The following is a 22,253-nucleotide window of genomic DNA, read 5'->3' as shown; positions in this document are numbered from 1 at the left end:
GGTGATATAACGATACGTGGTTTGGATGGGAATCAGAGAGCCCCAGGCGTGCGTCTACACACTAGCATGATTTTATTCCTGCTTTGACCCAACTCTCTATGTCTGTCTATGGTTGAATCATCTCTAAGCTGCTACTGGGGTGTTCCCTTGCAACAATATGTGGGCATCTGTTCAACAATATGCTAGTTTGAGAGGGATACACTTGGAAGAGAAGAGACAAACAGGGAAGATGGAGAAGAAAATGGGGCATACAGTTGTTCCTGTTCCTTTCCTGCAAAGGAATTATTTTCAGCTTGGAGTAGTGGGGAGTGGAGTGTGTGTCGGGGCGGGAAGGGGTGACTCTCCACCCCTTTTGCACACACCCCTCTCTCTCTGCTTTCATAGGAGATGGAAATAATCCTCCCTTGCTGTGAATATTCTTTAATTGGGATGAGAGTTGGAACAAGAGGCAGACGGTATTCGGCGGAGCAGAGTCTCTTGTAGGCTCTTGTCAGCTCTCCTGAGAAGAGCTCCATCGGGGCTGGAAAGCTATTCCCAGACTGGATGCGTAGGTGTAGGAGAGTCGGTCCGTTCCCACTCCCTCCTGGCCTGAAGCCGTGTTACAGTCTGTCATTCATTCGAGGTGATAATCACAAGAGGCTAGCGTAGACAAAAGGAAAGTAGAAGATGTGCTTGATATTTTTGGGAGTAAGCAAAAGAGCAAAAGAGATGCTGGTGCTTTTTTGTGTCAGCACTTACCTTGTTTTTACAGAGAAACTTGCACCGGACATGCAGAGCTTGGAGCTACTGTGTGCTATTTTTGTGTTAGTGATAAACAGGACATTCTAAAATGAGTTGTTACACCTTCAAGCAAGTGTTTCATGAGTGGTGAGGAACCTGTCCAAACCCTTTGACTCAAATGTTGGGCAACTTCCTGGTTCATTGCAGGTGAAGTTAGAATCCCAATAAACATATTTATTTACACACGTAAAAGGAAAGAAAATATACTTTGGCATAGTTACATGTTAAGATACAGACTCTGTCACTTGGTGTGCCCCAAGGTCAGATATTTACACATTATACATATTGTTGTTTCTCAGTCCTCCTTCCAGAATTAGTTTCTGGTTGGCTGTCGTAAAAACACATGAAGTTTAAAGTGGAAACCTCCACTGGACCTCTACTGAATTGATTCTTTGTCAAGGTTCACTCTTGTTTTACCTTGATTTTTAGCACCCTCCTTCTTTACCTGCTTTGCATCCTCCGTCAGTGGTCTTCTCTGATGGTGTCTTTATATAGCCACTACATAGTGCAGTCAGCAGTCATTTTAAGCAAAAACGTGTCTATTGTCACTTGTCAAAAATGTACTGTTCATATTCTGAATTGTATGTTATGCCAGATTTTCATTTTGTAATCTGCGGCATAGGCATTTCCATAGCAAACTTCCTCTTTTCCTATTCTACTGTATCTCAAAAAAAAGATTTTTGAAACTACAATTTGGTCATTGGGGAGAGATACGATGTCTGTACTACCTTTTGTTATGTATAGTTATAGGTTCCAAAATGTTTTTCCAGTATCATTAAACGCTATACTCCCTTTACTCAAGAACTCAAACTAATTCCTGTTTTTGACAGAAGTGCTGATGATACAACGCGCATGTCTTAAGGACATTTTCCTTTTAAGACAAATTACACTTCTTGGTTTATTGTTTTTTTCTGGAGAGACGACTATCACCCCCCCCCCCCCCCCCCCCCCCCCCCCCCCCCCCCCTCCCCGCCACACTTTGCTTGGGTCGGTCCTCGCGATAACCTGTGCAAGCAGAGAAGCCGCTGAGTGATGGCGATACAGATCGAGATAAAGATACAGCGGTGCGTTTTAACTGATGAGTCACACTCGTGGCCCGCTGCCTCTGGATCCCGTGTCCCGGCTTGAGGTGTTAATTAGGACTGGAGGTACAGAGGGGGGGGGGAGGATGCAGGAAGGACGAGGAAAAACATTTGAGAGAAACAGAAAAAAAATCATTGATTCATCAGCGCTGCCCTGTGTGCTGCCATGCCGCCTCACGTCTTTATCAGTCCTCGGCTAATAGGTGTCTGAAACGTAAACCTCCCTCATGTTTCACTTAGGAGAGGTCAGCTTGCCTGTATCCATCATCTGTCACAGGACGAGGGGGGGCTGTTGTCGCAAGGAGCCCCTAATTGAGATCAGGCGCTAGGCTAACAATGCTAACACAGTGTAACCCTCTTTTAGCCGTATGAAACCATTAGGAATACCCACATGTTGACATTATTCAGTTTAAATGTATATTAGATCTGCTTTATCTGGTTGTTTGTAGCGTAGTGATCTTAAGGTTTTAATCTGGTCGATGTAAACATTTATATTAGAGATTTTTGCAGCTCCGTGAGCCGCAAAGCAACCGTTTAATTCTCCTCCTAGACCATCAGCCTTGACAAGAATCAGAAGCTGGGAAGGGAAATACTCCTCACATCTTCCATGTAGTGCAGCAGCTATTAAATCTGGCTCACTGCTAGAAGAGACAGGGAACTTCATTTATGTCAACATCACTCAGGTTTTCAGTATTTCGACATTTGTTGCTGTTTGCCAAACAGAGAGAGAGAGTTGGGGGTAGTCTGAAGAGGGTTGGAAAACAAAAGACAGAAAAAACAAAGCTGGTGAAAGTGAAGTAAATAATTTGCACAATATGTGTAGCTTTCGTCGTAGAAGGTGTGCATGACAAAATGTCTCCTTTTTTATTTTTAAAGGGGCCCTATTATGCTCATTTTCAGGTTCATATTAGTATGTTGTGCCTCTACTGTGACGTGTTCACATGCTTCTATGTTCAGAAAGCTCTTTATTGTTCTCATACTGCCTGTGCTGCAGCACCTCTTTTCCCCCTCTGTCTGAAACCAGAGCCCAGTCTGCTCTGATTGGTTAGCTGGCCGGGTGTTGTGATTGCTCAACAGTAAGAGATGTCCTGCCTAATCACATGTAATGCTTTGGAGCGCTAGCCAATAGAAGTGCAAGTGTTACAAAGTGATGTCACTGTGTTGCAGAAGTTAACAAAGGACTCCAATCGAGGCGTTGGAGTGTGTGGGAGAGAACTTTGGGATTTGACATTCACAAAAACCTATACAACACACCACAGGAAAAGGGAAGACCCCACAAAGTTTAACGGGGCCCCTTTAAATGTAACCATGTTAACAACAGCCAATAGGAAAGCTTGAGGATAGGAAGCGCTGGACACTCAAACAAAGACAAGCGTCTGTACCAAGAAGAAGCGCTGCTAGAAAGATGTGTAGTGCTGTGTGACTTCTGGCTGTCACCCTTGGCAACGGCCCTTCCTCTCCTTCTTGACTCGCTGCCAGGGTGTCCATTGGCTTGTCACTTGTTTAATCTCCCTCCCCTCTCTCCTTCCTCCCCTCCATGCCTTCTTCCCGAGGCCCACAAGACCGGCCATGTCGAGCAGCAACGCGCTGATTGATTTGTTTGACACACGCTTCCGGGAATCACAGTAGGTGTTTGAATTTGGGAGTAGTGTTTCTAATTTTTTGGCGACAAAGGAGACACACTCGGAAAAGGGTGATACTTGGGGAAAATCTCAAAAAATCCACGCGATTTTTGATGGTTCTCAATTAAAAAGGCTTTTCCCTGCAGTGTTTACAGTTGCTAAGTAGCGATCGCTGCGATTGCATTCATAATTGACAGGAATTATATCAGTCATTGGCTTGCTCACACATTTATATTTACATCACTTTCACTAATCAATTCCATATCAATGATAATTGAAATGGAGTTTGACGAGTGTTACAAGACTTGGGACTTCGGAGATAAATATAACGCTCTCTCCTTCCCACTCATACATCACATTTTATCTCCAACCATCTTGCTTTTTCTCGCTCGCTATTTTGGTCCCCGTCTCCTCACCTTCCTCTCTCGGTCCACCTTTCTCACTTTTTTACCTTTAGCTGTCAACTCACTCCATCTCACCGGCGAAGCGAGGGAGCGAGCAGTGTGAGGGGAACATGTACATGTGAATAATGGAGAAGGCCAGCTTCTCCCTAACGAGGTGTGTTTGATGGCCGACCTCAGCCCAGTGTGTGTGTGTGTGCGTGTGTGTGTGTGTGTGTGTGTGTGTGTGTGTGTGTGTGTGTGTGTGTGTGTGTGTGTGTGTGTGTGTGTGTGTGTGTGTGTGTGTGTGTGTGTGTGTGTGTGTGTGTGTGTGTGTGTGTGTGTGTGTGTGTGTGTGTGTGTGTGTGTGTGTGTGTGTGTGTGTGTGTGTGTGGTCAAGGTGTTCTCCCATTCTCCTCTATTATTCAGCGTCATGCTTTTTCCGTTTCTACCTCAAAACCCTTTCAGATCATGCCACTTGGGGATCAAAATTTAATAGATACCCGCCCCCACACACACCTGCATCACTGCCACAAAATGCTAATCCCATACACACACACACTCTCTCTCTCACACGCACAATAACCAGTTTGATTGACATGACGTGACGTGGTTCACCAGCTTTGTTGCCGTGTGCATCATTTATGGTTTTGCCATAGGCATGACTGGTTGTTTTCAATCGGGGCACATGACTGTGTACATTTGAAAAAGTGAGTCGGGGGATTTCTCACTCAATTGCCTCTGTCCTGCGTCATCGCCCCACCTGTTCTTTTGTATTCTGTCTTTTGATATTGGCAACGAGATTTATGGAGAGAGATAAGTCTCAGCACTACTTGTCAAATCCACATGAATGTGCTGAAAAGCTTGACGTCTGACTTTGGCAGCAGCACTTAAACGCAACATAAATGTGATGGTGAGAGGATGTTGGAAGAGTCGAAAAACGAGAGTCAACTGACAGGATTTGACTTCTTTGTTTTATATAATTGTTAATGAAACATGTTTTGATTTTGGACTCATGAATAGACTAAACAAGTCATTTGAACATGCTGACTTGGGTTCCTGATTACTGTGATGGGCATTTTGCACTCTTCTGACATTTCTTACAATTGTTAAGCTAAGTAATTGAAGAAGTAATCTAAAAATGTAATGGATAATAGAAAGAGTTGTTAATTGCAGCTTTAAGGTTTTATTTCCAATCCAAAGTAGGTTGTAAGTTTAGAGAAATGAGGGCCATAGTTGTTTCGTTATCCTGCAGAATGACAAACCAAGCCGAAAACCTACCATCCTTGGCGGAGGTAATAATTGGCATACTAAGCAGTAATCATCAGTTGTAGACCAAGGGGAAAGGAAAATGCATTTGTCATTAGCATAATTTATTTGCATATCATCACATACATTTGTATATCTTTGTCAGCGCTAGTGAGTCTTATTTCTCTAAGTACATATTTGCCTAATAATTAAAGGTAACAGGTTTCAATTCCTGCTCAGCCTAACCGTCAAATCAATCCCTGGAAAAGTCCCTGAATGCTCTGGCTCCTCCAGGGGCTTCCCTCTCGGTTTCCCCCGCACTGACATGTACATGTATGTGTGTCTCTGTGGGATACGTGATGAGATGTGTGAAATATGGCAAGTGGAGCACTCTATTAGGCAGCCCCCCCCCCCCCCCACCCCTCGCCTCCAGGCGTCCTTCTGCTCCAACATACAGAGAGGCTGAGAGAGAGGGAGACGTCACAGGGTGCTGATGTGGCGGAGGGCAGAGTTAGATGTGTTTTAAACAGGCGAGTCCGAGCCAAACACCCACCACCAAAGAAGAGCAGGAACTCCTGCCTTCATCAACCTCAGCTAGCATTAGCCTTGAGAGGAAGGACAAGTTTCCAACTGGGTGTGTGTGTATGAGTGTGTGTGTGTCTGTGTGTGTGCATGTGTGTGTACATGTGTGAGCCCTGACAGTGGGAAGCTGCAATGTAATTGCTGACACTGTCCAGAGGATTGAATGTAATGAAGGTAGCTGCTTACAGGCTGCTTCATTAGTTCAGCTGGGCCCGGGGCACTCTGTGTGTGTGTGTGTGTGTGTGTGTGTGTGTGTGTGTGTGTGTGTGTGTGTGTGTGTGTGTGTGTGTGTGTGTGTGTGTGTGTGTGTGTGTGTGTGTGTGTGTGTGTGTGTGTGTGTGTGTGTGTGTGTGTGTGTGTGTGTGTGTGTGTGTGGGCATGTTAAACTCTGCATCCTGGGAAATAAGGAGAGTCGAATGGTTCACGCAGACACACACATGTATTACCAACCACCCACTCACACATTAACATCACATCATGAAACATCAAATGGAACGCCTTGATTCCTACTATAAACCTTTTTAGGTCATTTCTTCTCTGATGTTTTTTTGGTATGGCACTCATGAACGTAGCAGTTACGAAAATATATCTATGAGTCCAACACTTCCTGCACAATGCCTTTTTATTTATTGTGTGATTACCACCTTAATGCATCAATAATTATGAGATATATAGTTCTTTAATGGGCCGTCCTGCGCAGAGTACTTTTATTCGTGTTACCTTAAGTATATCTTGATGCTTATACTTGCTACTTTTAACTAAAATATTTGAGTACTTCCTCCACCTGTGGCTGCAACTTGTCCGTTCCTACAGTCATCTTTTTCACTTGATCAAATAATATATTTCGTACACAAAGTTGGAATCGGATGGAGCTGCCGGTGTTGAGCAGTGGCAGGACCTTTATTTTCCTCATGAATCCACAGACAGAGGCACCCTTAGCTTAATGCTGCAGAGTTCCACTTTGCTTTGTTCCACTGATTTCACGACGATTGCCGGCACAATGTGCTAAAGCCGCAGCTGTGCTGATCGGGCTTTTGTCTTGCCTTTTTGGAAGCGTGGCTGGCATGAAATGGGATGTGTGGGCAGGGAGCAGGGGCTGGTCATGAGGAGGGCAGCCGGTGGACCAGACGATGATGGAGCTGCCATCTTCGCCACATGGGAACCCTGTGGAGATGCAGTTTAGATTAACTTTCCACTTAGTGAACAATGTGTCACTTACAATATGCTCGTGTCTCCTGCTCCGGAAATCGCCTTGACAGCTGCACCTCTTGAGACACGCTCAGCCCAATTGGGGTTGTGCATGTGAACTCGCTTTGCCCATCAAACGATTCCCCTGGTCAGCATGACTGTGACCCTTCACTTTGATCAGAAGCCTTCCATTGATTTTGAATGGCCATCTGCCAGCCCAACCTTGACACTGTAAGACTGAGTGCAGGCGCAGCGTGACCCTTGACCTCCGTCTCTCCCTCCCTCTGCCTCTGGTCTCCCCTCTCTTCCTCCCTCGAGTGAGAGATCACAGAGAAGCAGAGAGAACATTAAGCTTCCTCTATGAAGACCAATCAATACCTGATCTGATTAGGCCTAAGCACATACATACGTTTCTCTGCAAACTCTTAAAGCCGGCAGATAAAGAGCCCCATTGCTAATGTTAGCCAATACTTCTCCATTTCAGGGCCGGCCTGCTCTCCAAATCATCTATCTTTGGTCATATGCAGCAAAGTGAAATGAATGGAGCGAGTGTCTTCCATGCAGATTCACCCAGCTTCTCTGAGGATTCAAAGTGGAATGAGCAGCTTAGCCGTGGTTGTACTGGTGCAGCCCTGGGTTTCCCTGCATCAGCAGCTTGGAAGGATGAAGGAGGAGAAGGGGGGAAGGGGGAGAGACGGAGGGATGTGGAGGCAGAAGGGGAGAGGAGGGAAGCTTCTAACGGGAGGTATCAGAAATGTGCAGCTATATTGATGCCAGTGTAAGCACATTTCTATTGAAATCAATAGAGCTGCTCTCGAGCTCATTTTGGCTTCTAACAAGAGAATGGTACCTGGCTCACTAATGGAGCAGCCGTAGATAACACTCACAGACGGAGCTGAGTTGAAGAAAAAAAAGGAAAGAATATGTCTGTTAGGTGTGAATTCATGTATTTATTTGTATTTCTGACAGCTTGTAATGATGTTACCCTTGTTGTCTACAACATATGTTGTTTTCTGAGCTGCAGAATTCTTAAAACCTGCCAAATGAAAGAGTCTGTTCACACAAATTACACACACACATTATTCTCTTACTATCGTCCATTAAGTTGTCTGGCAATGGAGACAGTTTTGATTTGACTTTGTACGATTTTGAGGTTTGTGTCTTTGAGACACTTTTTCTTACTGTTGGGTTTCTTGGAAACAAAAGACTAGTATTCAATACGTTCCAACATTTACAAATCGCCCCGGTTTCCTTTGCATTATCCAAAACATTGAGATACATTTTACCAGCTATTGCAAATTAAAGTTAGTTATCTTTTTATGGTTGGTATGCTCTCAGCCAGCAAGTGTCTGTCCTCAACCAAAGACTGTTTTCAGGTGGAAGATATATCACTGTTACGGCACTCCACGACCCACAGTCAATTGTGTGTTTTTGTAGTTTCAAAATGGCCAACTGATTGTTAATAGTTCTCTTGATTAACGATCCTTTCACCTCAAATACATGGGTATCAATATTTGAAGTTTCTGCTCGTAATAGTTGAGCATTTGGATCTGCATTGTTGAAACAAGTAGCTAAAGAAAGTTGTTACTGTAATAATAACTTTCATCTGCAGATGCCTATAGAAGATATTTGAGTTTTATTTACATACACATTTTGAAAGCTAAATCTAGTTAAAATTGTAGTTTTCTACTGAAAAAGATACTGCTGAATTTTAAAATGTTATTTTTCTAATACTTTGAACAAAGATATGCCACTTTGATCATTGTGATGTGTTTTTTGTCAGTCTCTTTTTGGGTGCTTGTTGAATTACTTTTTGTCCAAAAGTAGTATGCGATGTCTCATGGTTTTCATAGTGAACCGCATCATATGAATGGCTGCACTGCACATACACCAAATGCACTCAAGTGTTCAGAGAACACACATTAGGTTTATGTCTATGTGTGTAAACAGCTGTTGGAAATGCCACGGAGAGCTGGCTTGCCGTGGGCCTTCTGCCACTGAAATGTCATGCTACATGTGGGAAAAAAGCTGTGATACCTCACCCTCCCACAGCCACACACAGGCCGGGCCCACGTGCACACTCCTGCCCGGCTATATGATAATGCCAGCGCGCCACAGACACATCCCTCACGCCTGTTGTCATTAGAAACAAGCCTCATTATACCCCGAGCCTGTAATTTATGATTAATATTCACAAGGGGTGTGGTGATTTGTCAAGCCCCTCCAATCCATTGATTTCATTGAACAAGAAAAACATAGAAGGGGAAGATGGAGGGGCTTAGGGGTGTGTGTGTGTGTGTGTGTGTGTGTGTGTGTGTGTGTGTGTGTGTGTGTGTGTGTGTGTGTGTGTGTGTGTGTGTGTGTGTGTGTGTGTGTGTGTGTGTGTGTGTGTGTGTGTGTGTGTGTGTGTGTGTGTGTGTGTGTGTGTGTGTGTGTGTGTGTGTGTGTGTGTGTGTGTGTGTGTGTGTGTGTGTGTGTGTGTGTGTGTGTGTCTTGGGGGTTATGTTGAAGCTGCAGGGGCACTCCAGTCAAGGCGTGGGAAATGAGAAAGGTGAAGTAGAAAGGGGGGGGGGAGGTAGGGTGCCATATTCGCTGACGCTGTAAATTGTCTCTAGAAGTTGTTTTTTCTGAGGCTTCATTAGTAAGTGTCCTTTCAATATTTATGGCCATGTTAATAAAGCATCAATACGAGAGGCCTTTGTTGAGGGCTCCAGTCTCGCACTTTTTACAAAGAGGGGTTCAGGTGAGTGCTGTGCAGAGTGTGAGAAGTGACTGAGAGTGGGCTGACTCAGCTCGATCAGGAGAAACAGACACATCGTTTTTGGACACACTCTGCCTCATGGACAGAAGTTAAGTTAATATCTGGAGAAAGGGAAAATAATATGTTCTGCTTTGATTGTTGGTGTTTTGTTGATTGTCTTAGAGTGTGTTTCCTGAAAATAGTGTGAGTATGTATTGTTTGTTTCTGTTTAAGTGTACTGGTGTCGGGGTTTGGTCTCTGAAGCAGGCCTCTGGAGTTTTATAACTTCAAGTGCAAGCAGTGATGGAATTTGTGATAAATTCATCTGTTGAGTAGTTTCTTTATTAACCAATTAATCATCAGTCTATTATATGTCACAAGTAGTTCCTAGAAATGTCATACGTTATCTCAAATTGCTTTTCTTGTCCAACCAACAAGCCAAAACCCAAAGATATTCAACTAAAGATAATAGGACAGAGGAACACTGCATGTCTTGGTGGCCTTGCTCAAGAGCAATGGTCAAAAGGTTCAATGGTGATGAGTGATGGTGATCAGTAGTGAAAGTGTTTCGAAAAACTATTAATTGATTAATCATTAATACCTCATTCACACCAACGCAACTCCGGTTCAAGCTCTGTGCTAGAGCTTTTCAGGTTCAGAACTGGTTCTTCGGTTTAGCTCCGGCTCTTTTCACACTGCCCAGTGTCCGACTGGTGCTGCGTCATTGCGTCATCGTTTGCGTCATGACGTAACCGTTTGCGTGCCCGCTTCATAAAGCCAAACCGAGCGGAAACCCCTCACAGCTGACACAGACAACAACAACAATGGCCGATTGTGCTCCAGCTTCCTCTGTACCTCTTCAGAAGACCAGATTCCCAGTAGGTAGCTGGTCTCTTCAGTGGACCTCTGCTGCTTGTTAAGTTTCTCCATCGTTGTGTACAAACTGGATAAAACGCCGGCTTTTTGTTGTTGTTCAGGAGTTGATCTGCCCCTGCCCCTGCCCCCGCCTCGACGTAAGCGTGACGTATGTGGTGCTTTTGCTCTGGCGGGACAATTTGTTGGTGCTTGAAACGAACCGGATTCCGGAGCTAAGAGGCTGCTCCGCTGCGGTGTGAACAGGAAAACCCGGTGCTTTTCAAGCTCCAGCTCCGAACCGGCCCTGAAACACCGTTGGTGTGAATGAGGTATTAGTCACATGCACTTCCCATATACAGAATGGACCAAAAGGCCTTTAAAGTAAATACTTGATGTTGTGTTTCGTAGAGTCTCCACCAATCTAATCAATCCCAGTGTGAGCAGAATTGAGATAAACATAAGTCTTAATAATAGTTGGTAAAACTGCAATGGCCCATGTCAGATACTGTTATCTAGATTCAGTATCAAGATACAGATCAGATGATAATGTCAGCTGCAAATGAGGTCTTATTGATACCGTCTTTTTTCAAACCGTCCCCCTTTCTGTTCACTTTCAAATAATGAATTCTATTTTGAGCAGCCCTAATATTTACTCAATAACTGTCCTATTCTTGAACAGCACCTGATATCTGACTTTAACATCACAAACATCGAGTTTCTTGACCCACTCCCTATTTTCTTTTACTGACACATCCATTTTCCCATAATTGAACACTCCCATTTATGATCTTGCAAAGATGGCAAACAGAAAGGAATTTTTGATCGGACATGAACAAGTGTAGGCATCTTCCCTTCATCTTTTTCATCTCATTCACCCCTCCATGTTTTGTATGCCTTCCCCTGCATGTATCTCCTTGTATCCTCCCCCTACCAGTCATTTCCCCCTCTTCCAATTTTATTACTCTCTTTTATATCCTGCACTCTCCCCTGCCCTCCCTTTTTGCTTTCGAAGTATTCCCATCGCTGATCCCATCTCCTCATCTCTCTGTTCTCCCTCCTCTCATCCAGTGCTCTCTTAATCCTGTCAGGATTAGGTTCTGCTCACACTCCCTAAACACCAAATGTCCATCCTATACCACCTCTCCTCGTCCCTCCCAACTCTGGGATGGAGCTCCGTCTCCTCTCTGGGGGGGCAGGTAGGGGGGAGCCAGGGCCACAGCTGTGAAGAACAGAGCTGTCTTTCCCTCTCTGTCTTTCTGTCTCTGCACATCTGGTGCGTGGGGGGACTGGGCCATGTTGTGCTGTGATGTTTTGTCCTTGGCTCAGCATGGTTGCCGGATTTCATCCTGGCTATGCGCTGGAGTAGTTTTGGATTTGAGATGCGGATCGGCCCACTGCTGTACCCACACGGATGAGCCGAGCTCCTTTGGTGTAGTAAGCGACGGTTATTAAGCCGATGGAGTAATTATTAGCTGCAGCATTAGCGTGGGCCCGGTGCGTTTCTTGGTCCGTTTCCCTCCGTAGTGTTCCTCAATGGCTGGCTCGGCAGTAGCAGGTGGAGTGTCGCACTCCTTGTATTATGTAACTCCACCCCAATTTAGATCTGACTTCAAATAAATGAAAATCAAGCTGCTGGTTGGCTCCTTTCCCCGCGGATATAAATAGCATTTTCAAATCTTATCTAGAAACAGTGTTGTAGAGGGGAGAGGCTTTGAAATGCAGCCCGACGATTAGGATCCCATTGTTCCGCTCCACACCCCCTCCATTCTCCCGGCTGCTTACAGTAAGCCTGAGGATCTGTGTGCATGTGCCTGAGTGTGTCGCCCTGCACATGTGTATGCATTCATCTGCATCACAGGGTGATTGAGATAGTGGCTAATGGTAAGATAGCATGTGCATGTGCGTGGTGTCGTGGGTTTGAGAGTTTGTGAGTAATTGCTGTGTGTATATGTGTGTGTTGCTGCTGGGTGTGTCTTTGATGATGGATGCTGTGCTTCTGCTGCTTACCCCACTGCTCCTCTCAGAATTAACAAGGTTGCTAAGATACAGTGGGCTTATATTAGATTAGGTTATCTGCTGTTATTGCTGTTACTATATTTTACCCAGCACCGTGAAGCCTTTATTAATTTGGAAATGTACCCTGCCATGGAATGAAGATGCTGGTATTTGTGCACCAGTGCTCCTCTCCTCTTCTGGTTGTTGTACTGAAAGCCCTCTAGTCACATGTCTACCCCACCCCATTACAATCTGGAGGCGGGTCCATACCTCTATTCATCATTAAGCTCATTTAATCCGAGGCCTGGGGCCCAGTGTTTCCATTTGACACAGAACAAGCCAGTAGAAAAGGAGACAGGATGCAGTGATATCACTTTGGCGGAGGCTTATTGGTGTGCAGAGGTGTTGTCCCTCCCACCAGCAGATGTCAGCCCAATCCAATGTTCGACCTCCATAGTAGCTTCTTCAGGGCTGGAGGGCCATTGGCACTGCTGTCAGCCGATAAAGAACAGGAAACAATACAGATGCCAAGTGGGCTGTTCAGATGCTGAAGGCCTTCACTGTTGGATTTGCCCATTTTTCTGTACATGTATTCATGTTTTGGGAAAAACAGATTGAGCTCTTGTGTCAGGACGAATTACATTTGAACTGGAAAAGCAAGTTTAATGTAATAAATGGTAATGAAAATTGGACATTGAATTATTGACTAGAACTTCACACAATATCAAAAGAAAAACAAGACAGCCTTAGATTATTGTATTTCCTTTTAAGGACAGCATAGTGCCATAATGATGGATAAACACTGTCATAATTGGGCTGGAGGCAGACGTTGGCACAAGCAACTCTAGGCGCTCTGTCTTGCGCTGTGATTTGTAGCACATGTTGTAAAATTGCTGATCCATGGCAAGATGTCCAAGGCGGTGTGTGTGTGTGTGTGTGTGTGTGTGTGTGTGTGTGTGTGTGTGTGTGTGTGTGTGTGTGTGTGTGTGTGTGTGTGTGTGTGTGTGTGTGTGTGTGTGTGTGTGTGTGTGTGTGTGTGTGTGTGTGTGTGTGTGTGTGTGTGTGTGTGTGTGTGTGTGTGGGTGTTCATGTACCTGAAAGAAGTGTATTAGCTTCTCCATGTTTTGTCTGTCTTGTGCAGTTTTGTCTGTGTGTGTGTGTGTGTGTGTGTGTGTGTGTGTGTGTGTGTGTGTGTGTGTGTGTGTGTGTGTGTGTGTGTGTGTGTGTGTGTGTGTGTGTGTGTGTGTGTGTGTGTGTGTGTGTGTGTGCGTGTGCGTGTGTGTGTGACCTGCTATAAGGGAAACCCCATTAGTGTGGGATCCCAGGGAGATAATGAGTGCTGACTGCTTTATGTCCTGGAAATGATTGAGTGGAACATATAAGCCGTTTTATGAATCTTCTCTGCTGGCGGCTAACAGACTGACAGCACATAGCCTGCTAGCTAACCTAGAGTTTCTCTCGGGCTAGGCTATGAGGGAAAGACACCTAGCATAGTGTGCTATAGCTGCAATCGACTGTAATGCACAGATGAGGGGCTACTAGCATCAGTGATTGGAGGTAAAACAGCTCATGATATGATCTTAAAAAATAAGTGCTTAATCTTTTGCTTTTGATTGACATCTGTTAGCACACATACATCACTTACTGTTACAATAATTGGTAAAGTACATGTATTTCTTTATTTATAAGCTATTTTACGATAGCAGGTGTTTTTCTCACAAAGCTATCTATATTACAAAACTAGTTAGTTGATCCACTGTCTTTTCACGGCTAGCTTACTTACTGTAGCAGTATATGCTAATGCACTCACACCACCTGTTTCTCCCGCCACCTTCACTCATTTGTTTGGTTTGTTAATGTATTTTTTGTCTGTTCAGTGTTATGCTCAAAATAAATGTCCTATGAGTCAAACTGGTAAAGTGAGTACTCCGGTTTAAACTGTCCATCTCTAAAAAGTTAACTTTTCATTGGACAGGAAAAGTAGGCTAGTACAATATTTACATTACATACAAAGCACAAGTAGCCTATACCGTAAATAAGGACAATACATGACCTTCCTTTTGTCTGATCTTGTTATTGTTGTGAAAGAACAGTGAATTAACATCTGACTTTTTATAAACCAGTACTTGGCTGTATGGTTGTATTTTTTAGACGTGGTAGATGGTTCTACACTGTTTTACGTCCAGAAGAGCCAGGACATGAACACAGCACTACCGAAGCACTTTTGCCATAGATGCTTTTCCCACTCCCCGTTCCTTTCCTCATAAGCATAATTCCCTCTGTGTTTTCTCGTTCGCTGCCGCTCTTTATTGACATGTTCCCTCCATGATCAGCTCTCTTTGGTCTCTTGATGTGTTCCCTTGTGTGCTGAACTCTCCTGCTCTGCTTTGGCTTAGCGATTAACCCTTTGAGAGTAAACGCAAGTGTTTGGCTGTGCACGCCTGGATCCCATGTGTGAGTAGTGTTAGCCTGTGTAATGCTTCTGAAGCACAGGCCTCCTGCTCTCCTCCCACTGCTGGAGCCCGGGGGACATCAGGCTTCAACACTCACACACTCATAGGAGGAGGCAAACATGGGAAGATAGGAGTCAATTCAAGCATAGGCACCAGACAGTAGATATCAAATTGAGAGATTATATAATTACAAAGATTCCCATATAGATATATACAGTGGGGTTTAAGACATAACGACACATTTAATCTGTTTTTTTCAAATAAAAAAAAAGGTTCTTTCTTTCTTTTTTCACTATTTTCATTTTTGCTTTTTGTTTTATATATCAATGCACTTTGTAGCATAGTTTTTACCCAGCTGAACATTTTAGTTTGAACTTTTTAGTTGACTCGTGACCTTGAAAACAGTAGTTTGACAAAAAAAAGTTTTGGAGCTTGACAGTAAACCAAATCCTATTCTATTTAGCACCTACAAATTAAAGCTGATTAATAAAAAAGGAAAAATATATAAATAATAATAGAAAACACTCCCAGGAAGAACAAATTCATATAATGTCTGCATGTTAAAGAGCAGTCTTTGGTTGCACTTAACATCAGGAATGTCAGATATGAAAATCGATTGAATGGAAGTTTCATTTCCTTCATATGAGCATCTTAAAACGCCTGACCCCATAATAGCAGTATGATGTTCCAGTGTAGAGCCATCCTCAACTCTGACAACCTGGTCTCTTGCAGTCTTCTGGTGGTTACCCAGCCATGGAGAAGCATTGACCTTTTAGCTCGCTGTGCACTGTATGTACGATGGGGGATAGCGTCCTCTGGGGCGGGGACGGGGTCACTGCATTGCGTCTTCACTTTGACCATGAGCTTGGGTTAGAGTGGCTGCTTAGGGATCAAGTTTGACTCCAAATCATTAGAGGGTTTAAAGCAGAGGACAACTTCTGTGAAAATGTAGTCCCTGGTTTTCCCACATTGCGGGATTTAGCGCGGACACGGAGATGATGCAGTGCACCGCTGAGCTGCAGATTTACCTGGAGAAAGGTGCATGGGCGGAGCTTCAGAGGTGGGAGGGAACAAACGTCATCAATTCTTCCACGCCTTATCCCCCTCCCCTCTCACTCCTCTTCCCCCCTTCTCTCCCCTGTCTTCAGCTCATGCACAGGATCACATTAATATTCCTTTGAAGCCTGTTTCAACTGCAGTCAGATTTCCCTCTCTTTCACTCTCACTCACTTTCTCCCTTTTTTGTGTCCCCACTCTTTTCTCCCTCTTGCTTTCTGTTTCTTTTGTTTTGTGGAAGAGATCACTTTCACACAATTTTTACTCGCCCGTGCAGGGAGGGGCAGTTTTATTACCTTCACTCAGGAGTTCCCCTTGTTGCACACATGCACGCACAGACACACACACACACACACACACACACACACACACACACACACACACACACACACACACACACACACACACACACACACACACACACACACACACACACACATGCACACACACACATCGAGGGGTGGTGGGTACCGATGCCTTTGACAGAGCGTGTTGATTGGTTCAGAATGGTTGCTGCCTCTTGTAGGAGAGTGGAACGGCTATTTTTAGATCAAGGGGTAGCTGGGAGAGAAAGACTGAGGAGAGCTGTGTGTGTGTGTGTGTGTGTGTGTGTGTGTGTGTGTGTGTGTGTGTGTGTGTGTGTGTGTGTGTGTGTGTGTGTGTGTGTTGTGTGTGTGTGTGTGTGTGTGTGTGTGTGTGTGTGTGTGTGTGTGTGTGTGTGTGTGTGTGTGTGTGTGTGTCTGTTCGTGTGTGCGCACGTGTGCGCGTGTGTGCGTGCGTGTGTGTCTGTAAGAAATACTGCAGTCTTGAAGGAAGTTCCCTCTTCACACACACACACACACACACTCATGCACTTATGCAGCAGTGCCCCTCTAAAGCCAGGGTGGTGTGTATTCCATGTGCTGCTTGCTCCCCTTTTTCTCTCCTCCCTCAACCTTTTTTCTTGCTACATCTCGCCTCCCCCCCTCCCTCCCGCAGTCTTTCTGTCCCTCTTGTTTCTCCCTCTCTTTCTGAGCTGGCTCAGTGTGCAAATGTCAGCACTCTCCCATTTATTTGCCAGAGCCCAGAGCAACGTCCTGCACCCTCTGTTTACCTCCATCTCCACAGCGCTGCCCCCTCACCACTGCTTTCCTCCTCATCACCCCCACCCCCTTTAAAGAAATCTGTCCATCTTTCATTATTTTCATTTCTTTTTCAATCTCCCATTTTCTTCCCCACCACCCCTCAATCTCATCGCTCCATCCTCCAGCTTCCTTCCTTCCCCCCTTTGCCATCCCACTTTCATTTGTTACACCATTCTTGCCTCTCCCATCCCCTCCCTCCACCCCTCCTCACGTTCATGGATCATGGCACTTCATTGGACTAAAATCATGACATTTCCAGTTTTGCCTAAAACTAGCTATCAAGTTATCAAGTTTTTGGGATTAAGTCCACTGCCACCATCGACCTCCCTCCTCCCTCCTTCGGTTTGCATCTATTTCAAGACACGAGTGTGTCCGTTCACGTTTGCCCCCGTTAGATCACAAAACACCTTGTCCCTCTCTTCATCCTCCTCGTCCGTCTCTTCCTGTTTACTCTCACTTTGCGATTCCCCCCCCCCCCATTTTCATCTCCCCATGTCTCACACTATCCGTCACTCTATCCGCCTGTGATCACCGGGATGACTCATGTGGCTCGCACCTGCTCTGCAGGAGAGGGGAAGCCGTGGGTTTGCGAGGAGAGGTTAGAGATGATGAAGGTGTGGCTTCACAGGGACTGATCAAAAAGTCTGCATGGTGAAGGTGATGTCAGTGTTTTCTTTATTCACATAGCGGCCATATTTGATTTGTAACATACAAAGATAGAGGAGAAAATATACCAGGTCACACCAGACTTTTTTATCAACAGGTGCGACTAACTACACTGATGTAGCTTATTGTCACAGGTGTAAATATGAATACAGAAATTCGGAAAAAAACAACACAGAACTATTCTTCCATGTGCTTGGAGCGGAGTGTCTCGGATGTTTCTCCTTTAGGTTTCACCATCTGATCAAAGAAAGATAACTTTGGTGTGTTTCGTCATTTTCTACTTCTGAGGATCAGTTCAGTCTCCCACCATAAGTAATCACGCGTGGCCAACCATTACACAGCTTAGAAAATAATAAATGGTGTTTCTTTTTCTTGAAAAGGGGAACTCAAATGAGTGGAAAGGATTCTCAGGGAAACAAAGCTTCAGTTTCCAGATACCATGATGCCTTTTCCTTTAATGAACTCACTTTCATGACATGTGATGTAATGATAGCAACTGTCTCTAAAACGCTTTGTGTTTCATGTTAGATTGCTTATCAACTGTGTGCTAATTGATTTTCTTCCCTCTCTCTCTCTCTCTCTCTCTCTCTCTCTCTCTCTGTCCATCCAGTTAGTGACAGCTGTTTTCGGAACCTCGCAGAGGACCGCAGTGGCGTCAACCTCAAAGATCTCATCCATGATCCCTCCCTGTGAGTATTTTCGTGACGATTCAATCAAGAGAGTTTAGGACAGAAAACATCAGGCAACACCTTCCTTTCTCCAAAGTTAAATCCTTTACCTATCCTTAAATCCACCACACTAAAACATATGCACAGGGTGTGTGTGTGTGTGTGTGTGTGTGTGTGTGTGTGTGTGTGTGTGTGTGTGTGTGTGTGTGTGTGTGTGTGTGTGTGTGTGTGTGTGTGTGTGTGTGTGTGTGTGTGTGTGTGTGTGTGTGTGTGTGTGTGTGTGTGTGTGTGTGTGTGTGTGTGTGTGTGTGTGTGTGTGTGTGTGTGTGTGTGTGTGTGTGTGTGTGTCGCCCTATGGAGAGAAACTCATTTTTGTCATTAACAGGGATGTGATCAGTGACAAAAGAGCATGTACAATATACAGGAAAAACAATAATCACACAAGAAATCTACTTTAGCGAAATGCATTAGAATTTGTTTTTGCACCTTTGCACAGCTGCACTGTCAGGTTCACTCTATGCTCATTGTGCGTGTTTACGGTGTAAAAAATGGGTGGTGATTTCTGCTAGCTTCAGTCATATAAGCAAAGAAGTGAAAATGAATGTCATTTTTATAATTTTTTTCATTTAAATCAAAGCAAACACTTATTGAATGAAATAGAAAAAAGGGCATGCTTTTCGCTAAAGGCACTTAGACATTACACCTATGAGTATAATGGATTGATATATACTAAACACAGCCTCCACTACTTTGGGAAGACTCTTCTCAGGAACTTACTCTCATTGAGCCACAAGAGCTTTAGTGAAGTTGGGTGCTGATGTTAAAGGACTGGCTCAGAGTCCCATTTCATCCCAAACATGGGATTCAATACGGTTGAGGTCAGGACAGGATTTCCCCACCAAACTGCTTCTCTGTGGAACTCGCTTAGTGCGCGGGGAAAAAAAAACATCCACTTTATGACTATTGTTTATTTCAACCATAGCAGCCTGCAGCTGAAAGAGTTCATGTTTAGTGCCAGCTTTCATGTCACCAAGAGTTATCGTTGGAGCTTGAGCAATGTCAGCTCCTCTGATCAATAAGAGTATTTCATATCAACGCACACATCACATGTAGCCTTTCAAAATGCCGCTCTGGCCCATGGCTTGATGACTACAAACTGTGACCCATGACATGCGGCCTCAGACACGCTTCTGTACACATTGGAGTCATTCCCCATACAGCCATTGATTTGCTGGAGCTCCTCTGTCACAATATCACACGTCAATATCGCCGGAGTGTCTCCAGGTCCCGCGCTGTGGGACCCTGGTCCAATCCATGCTTGTCATGTCCTTTACGCTTACGGTATGTTTATTTTCAGGTCGATGTGTAATGCATGTGTCAAGTCTGTGTGACACAAGGAGGCAGTGTGAGGAGGCTTGTGCCATGTCGTGTGTTAGACGGAGCGCCAGAGAGTGATTAGAGATTTATCACAGGCTTATTTGTACAGTTTGCACTATAGGGACAATTAGAAATGGCTTTGTATTGTTTGTTTGGTTGTTCTTATATGTCCATGAACAAGCTTTAAATCATGTATGTGAGTTCTTTGAGGCTGTTTTACAGTTGTTGTTGTTGTTGTTGTTGTTGTTGTTGTTGTTGTTGTTGTTGTTCTGGTTAAAGCTGCACATTAAGAAATCATTGTTTTCGAGGATTTTATTCAAGTTATACGACACTTTAACACATGTAGTTTTACAATTTGGACAGTAACACATAGCCATGAACATAATCCATTGATAAATTCCTATTGAGTAATATACAATATAATAATATACAAAGATAATATACCGCCTTTAGGAGCTCCTATAGTCAAAGTGTGAGGAGTGGGTTGGACTCTTACTCTAACTTTCATAGTTATAGAGAAGTCCAGATGTTTTCCGTGGCTCATGTATCATCATATATCAATCATCACTTGCCTGCTTTCTGGTTGGAAAGTCTGTTTATGTAATGCTTTGTGGCTGGTTCTCCTCTATGGGAAATGAATGGACTTCCAGTGATGGTTGGTGATGTTGGAGTTAAGGTCTCTGGAAGACACTTTGGGATCAGGGTGCTGTGTACCAGTTAACTGAGAGGTGGCTGATGTTGGGTACCACAGGGTGCTGTTTAACATTTCAATTGGACATCCAGGCTGGCACTCAGTGTTCCAGTCTGCTCTGCTGTGTTTTCGGTGATGGGAGCTGATGCAGACGGGCTGCTCTGGACTGAGATCCTCCAATGCCATGTTAATCCACGCCACACCACGAGTCAGCGGCTCCATCAGGTCGACCAGCCGGAACGCTCTGCCCTCAATGTGCCAACGCCGCTGTGACAGAGACACAGAGAGAGGGACGGAGCGAGGAACAGAGACTAAGGAGGGAAGGAAGGGCGGGAGTTAGAGGCAGCAGGACATGTAACATAAACTATCATCACAGCAGCTCAAACTCACACTCACACACACACACACACACACACACATTGGCTTTAGCAATCAATCAGTCTCCCAGGTTGGTATTTAGGAGCATCCAGAGGTGTGTCAGGTGGAGAGAAAAATGATATGTATGAGAGTAGCAGAGGGGGGTCAAACAAATGATCCCAAAGCTCAAGGACACACAGATGAGGCAGGGGTGTGTGTACAGGTGTGAGATTTGAGTCTTTTGAGTGTGAGCGAGTGCTTTCGTTTAGATTCATATATTCTATCATGTCATGTGTGTGTTTGCGTGTCTGAGGCTGAGCATGCCTCCCTTTCAGGGCTGTTGAGCCAACTCTTTGTCTCTGCCCTGCAGCGACTTGTGTTGTAACAAATGTTGTCAATTTTACAAATTGTCACGGCTAAGAATAGCTAGGAGTCAATCAGATGGGTGACAGTGAGGCTCAATTTCACAGTCAGTAGACAGTCAGGACACACACACACACACACACACACACACACACACACACACACACACACACACACACACACAAACCTGTACTGAGAGCAGCATGGGCTTCTAAAACACGTTTTTTTCGACATCTTACCATATGTGAATTTTTTAGTGAATGATTTGAGTTCGGAAATTAAAGTCAGAATATAATTTTCTCTCACAATTGTGAATCATTTCTCAGAATCCTGACTTAAATATAAAAACTCTTTTTTTAATACTCCCAAACAATTCACACGTGGCCCTAATCTTCTTCATTACATTCAATTGAGTTTTAAGGGAAATCTTTTCAACCGGATTAGTAAGGAGCACGAGGTGGACTTCGCCCAGGAGAGTCGTGAAATTAATTTTCTTAATTGAATTCCAAAACTTAAATGACGTAACAAGCCAACACTTTTTAAGCCAAACCAGGGTGTTTCACTTAACTTGGCCAGGTAGTTTTGTTGCACTTTTGTTTAGTTTTCTTTAAATTGTTAAAGGAAAAATTAAGAACTGCCATCCGATAGAAATAAAAAATGTTCTCATAACATAATACAATGTAGAGAACATACTTTTTAGGACACAAGGTCGTCCAGAGATCCACACCAATAAGAGTATAACACACTTTGACTTGTATCGACTTCCCTATAACACACACATTTGTTTGACTATGTGACTCAGTGTGTGTCCCAGTAAAGTCTGAATGATCCTGAGGCTCTACCTGCAGACCTGCTCAAAGTATAGTTTGCATTGCAGGTTATTGAAACACACATATGAGCAGTGCTTGTTTTGCCACAGATGTTAACTTTGCTGTTTAAATATATACAGCCGGGTTGATGTGTGGCAGGGCCGGGATGGTAAAGAGAAAGAAAGTGAAATGGGAGAGGCACTGTCAGCCATCGCAG

General features: G+C 44.3%; 1 protein-coding gene across 9 annotated transcripts in view; it reads left to right on the top strand.

Annotated features, from left to right (window-relative positions):
* The window catches only part of gphnb (gephyrin b), an 82,233-nt gene that overhangs the window by 5,799 nt on the left and 54,181 nt on the right, over positions 1 to 22,253 (top strand). For all 9 annotated transcript variants that reach the window (XM_079647068.1, XM_079647073.1, XM_079647071.1 and 6 more), the window contains exon 2: positions 18,382 to 18,460. In XM_079647068.1, the coding sequence (XP_079503194.1) occupies positions 18,382 to 18,460 (79 nt within the window). The remainder of the gene's footprint in view (positions 1 to 18,381; positions 18,461 to 22,253) is intronic.

The sequence above is a fragment of the Notothenia rossii genome (genome assembly GCF_949606895.1).
Source record: "Notothenia rossii genome assembly, chromosome: 8".
Lineage (NCBI taxonomy): Eukaryota > Metazoa > Chordata > Actinopteri > Perciformes > Nototheniidae > Notothenia > Notothenia rossii.
The sequence above is the reverse complement of the archived record's forward strand: the minus strand, read 5'-3'. Positions and strand labels throughout refer to the sequence as shown.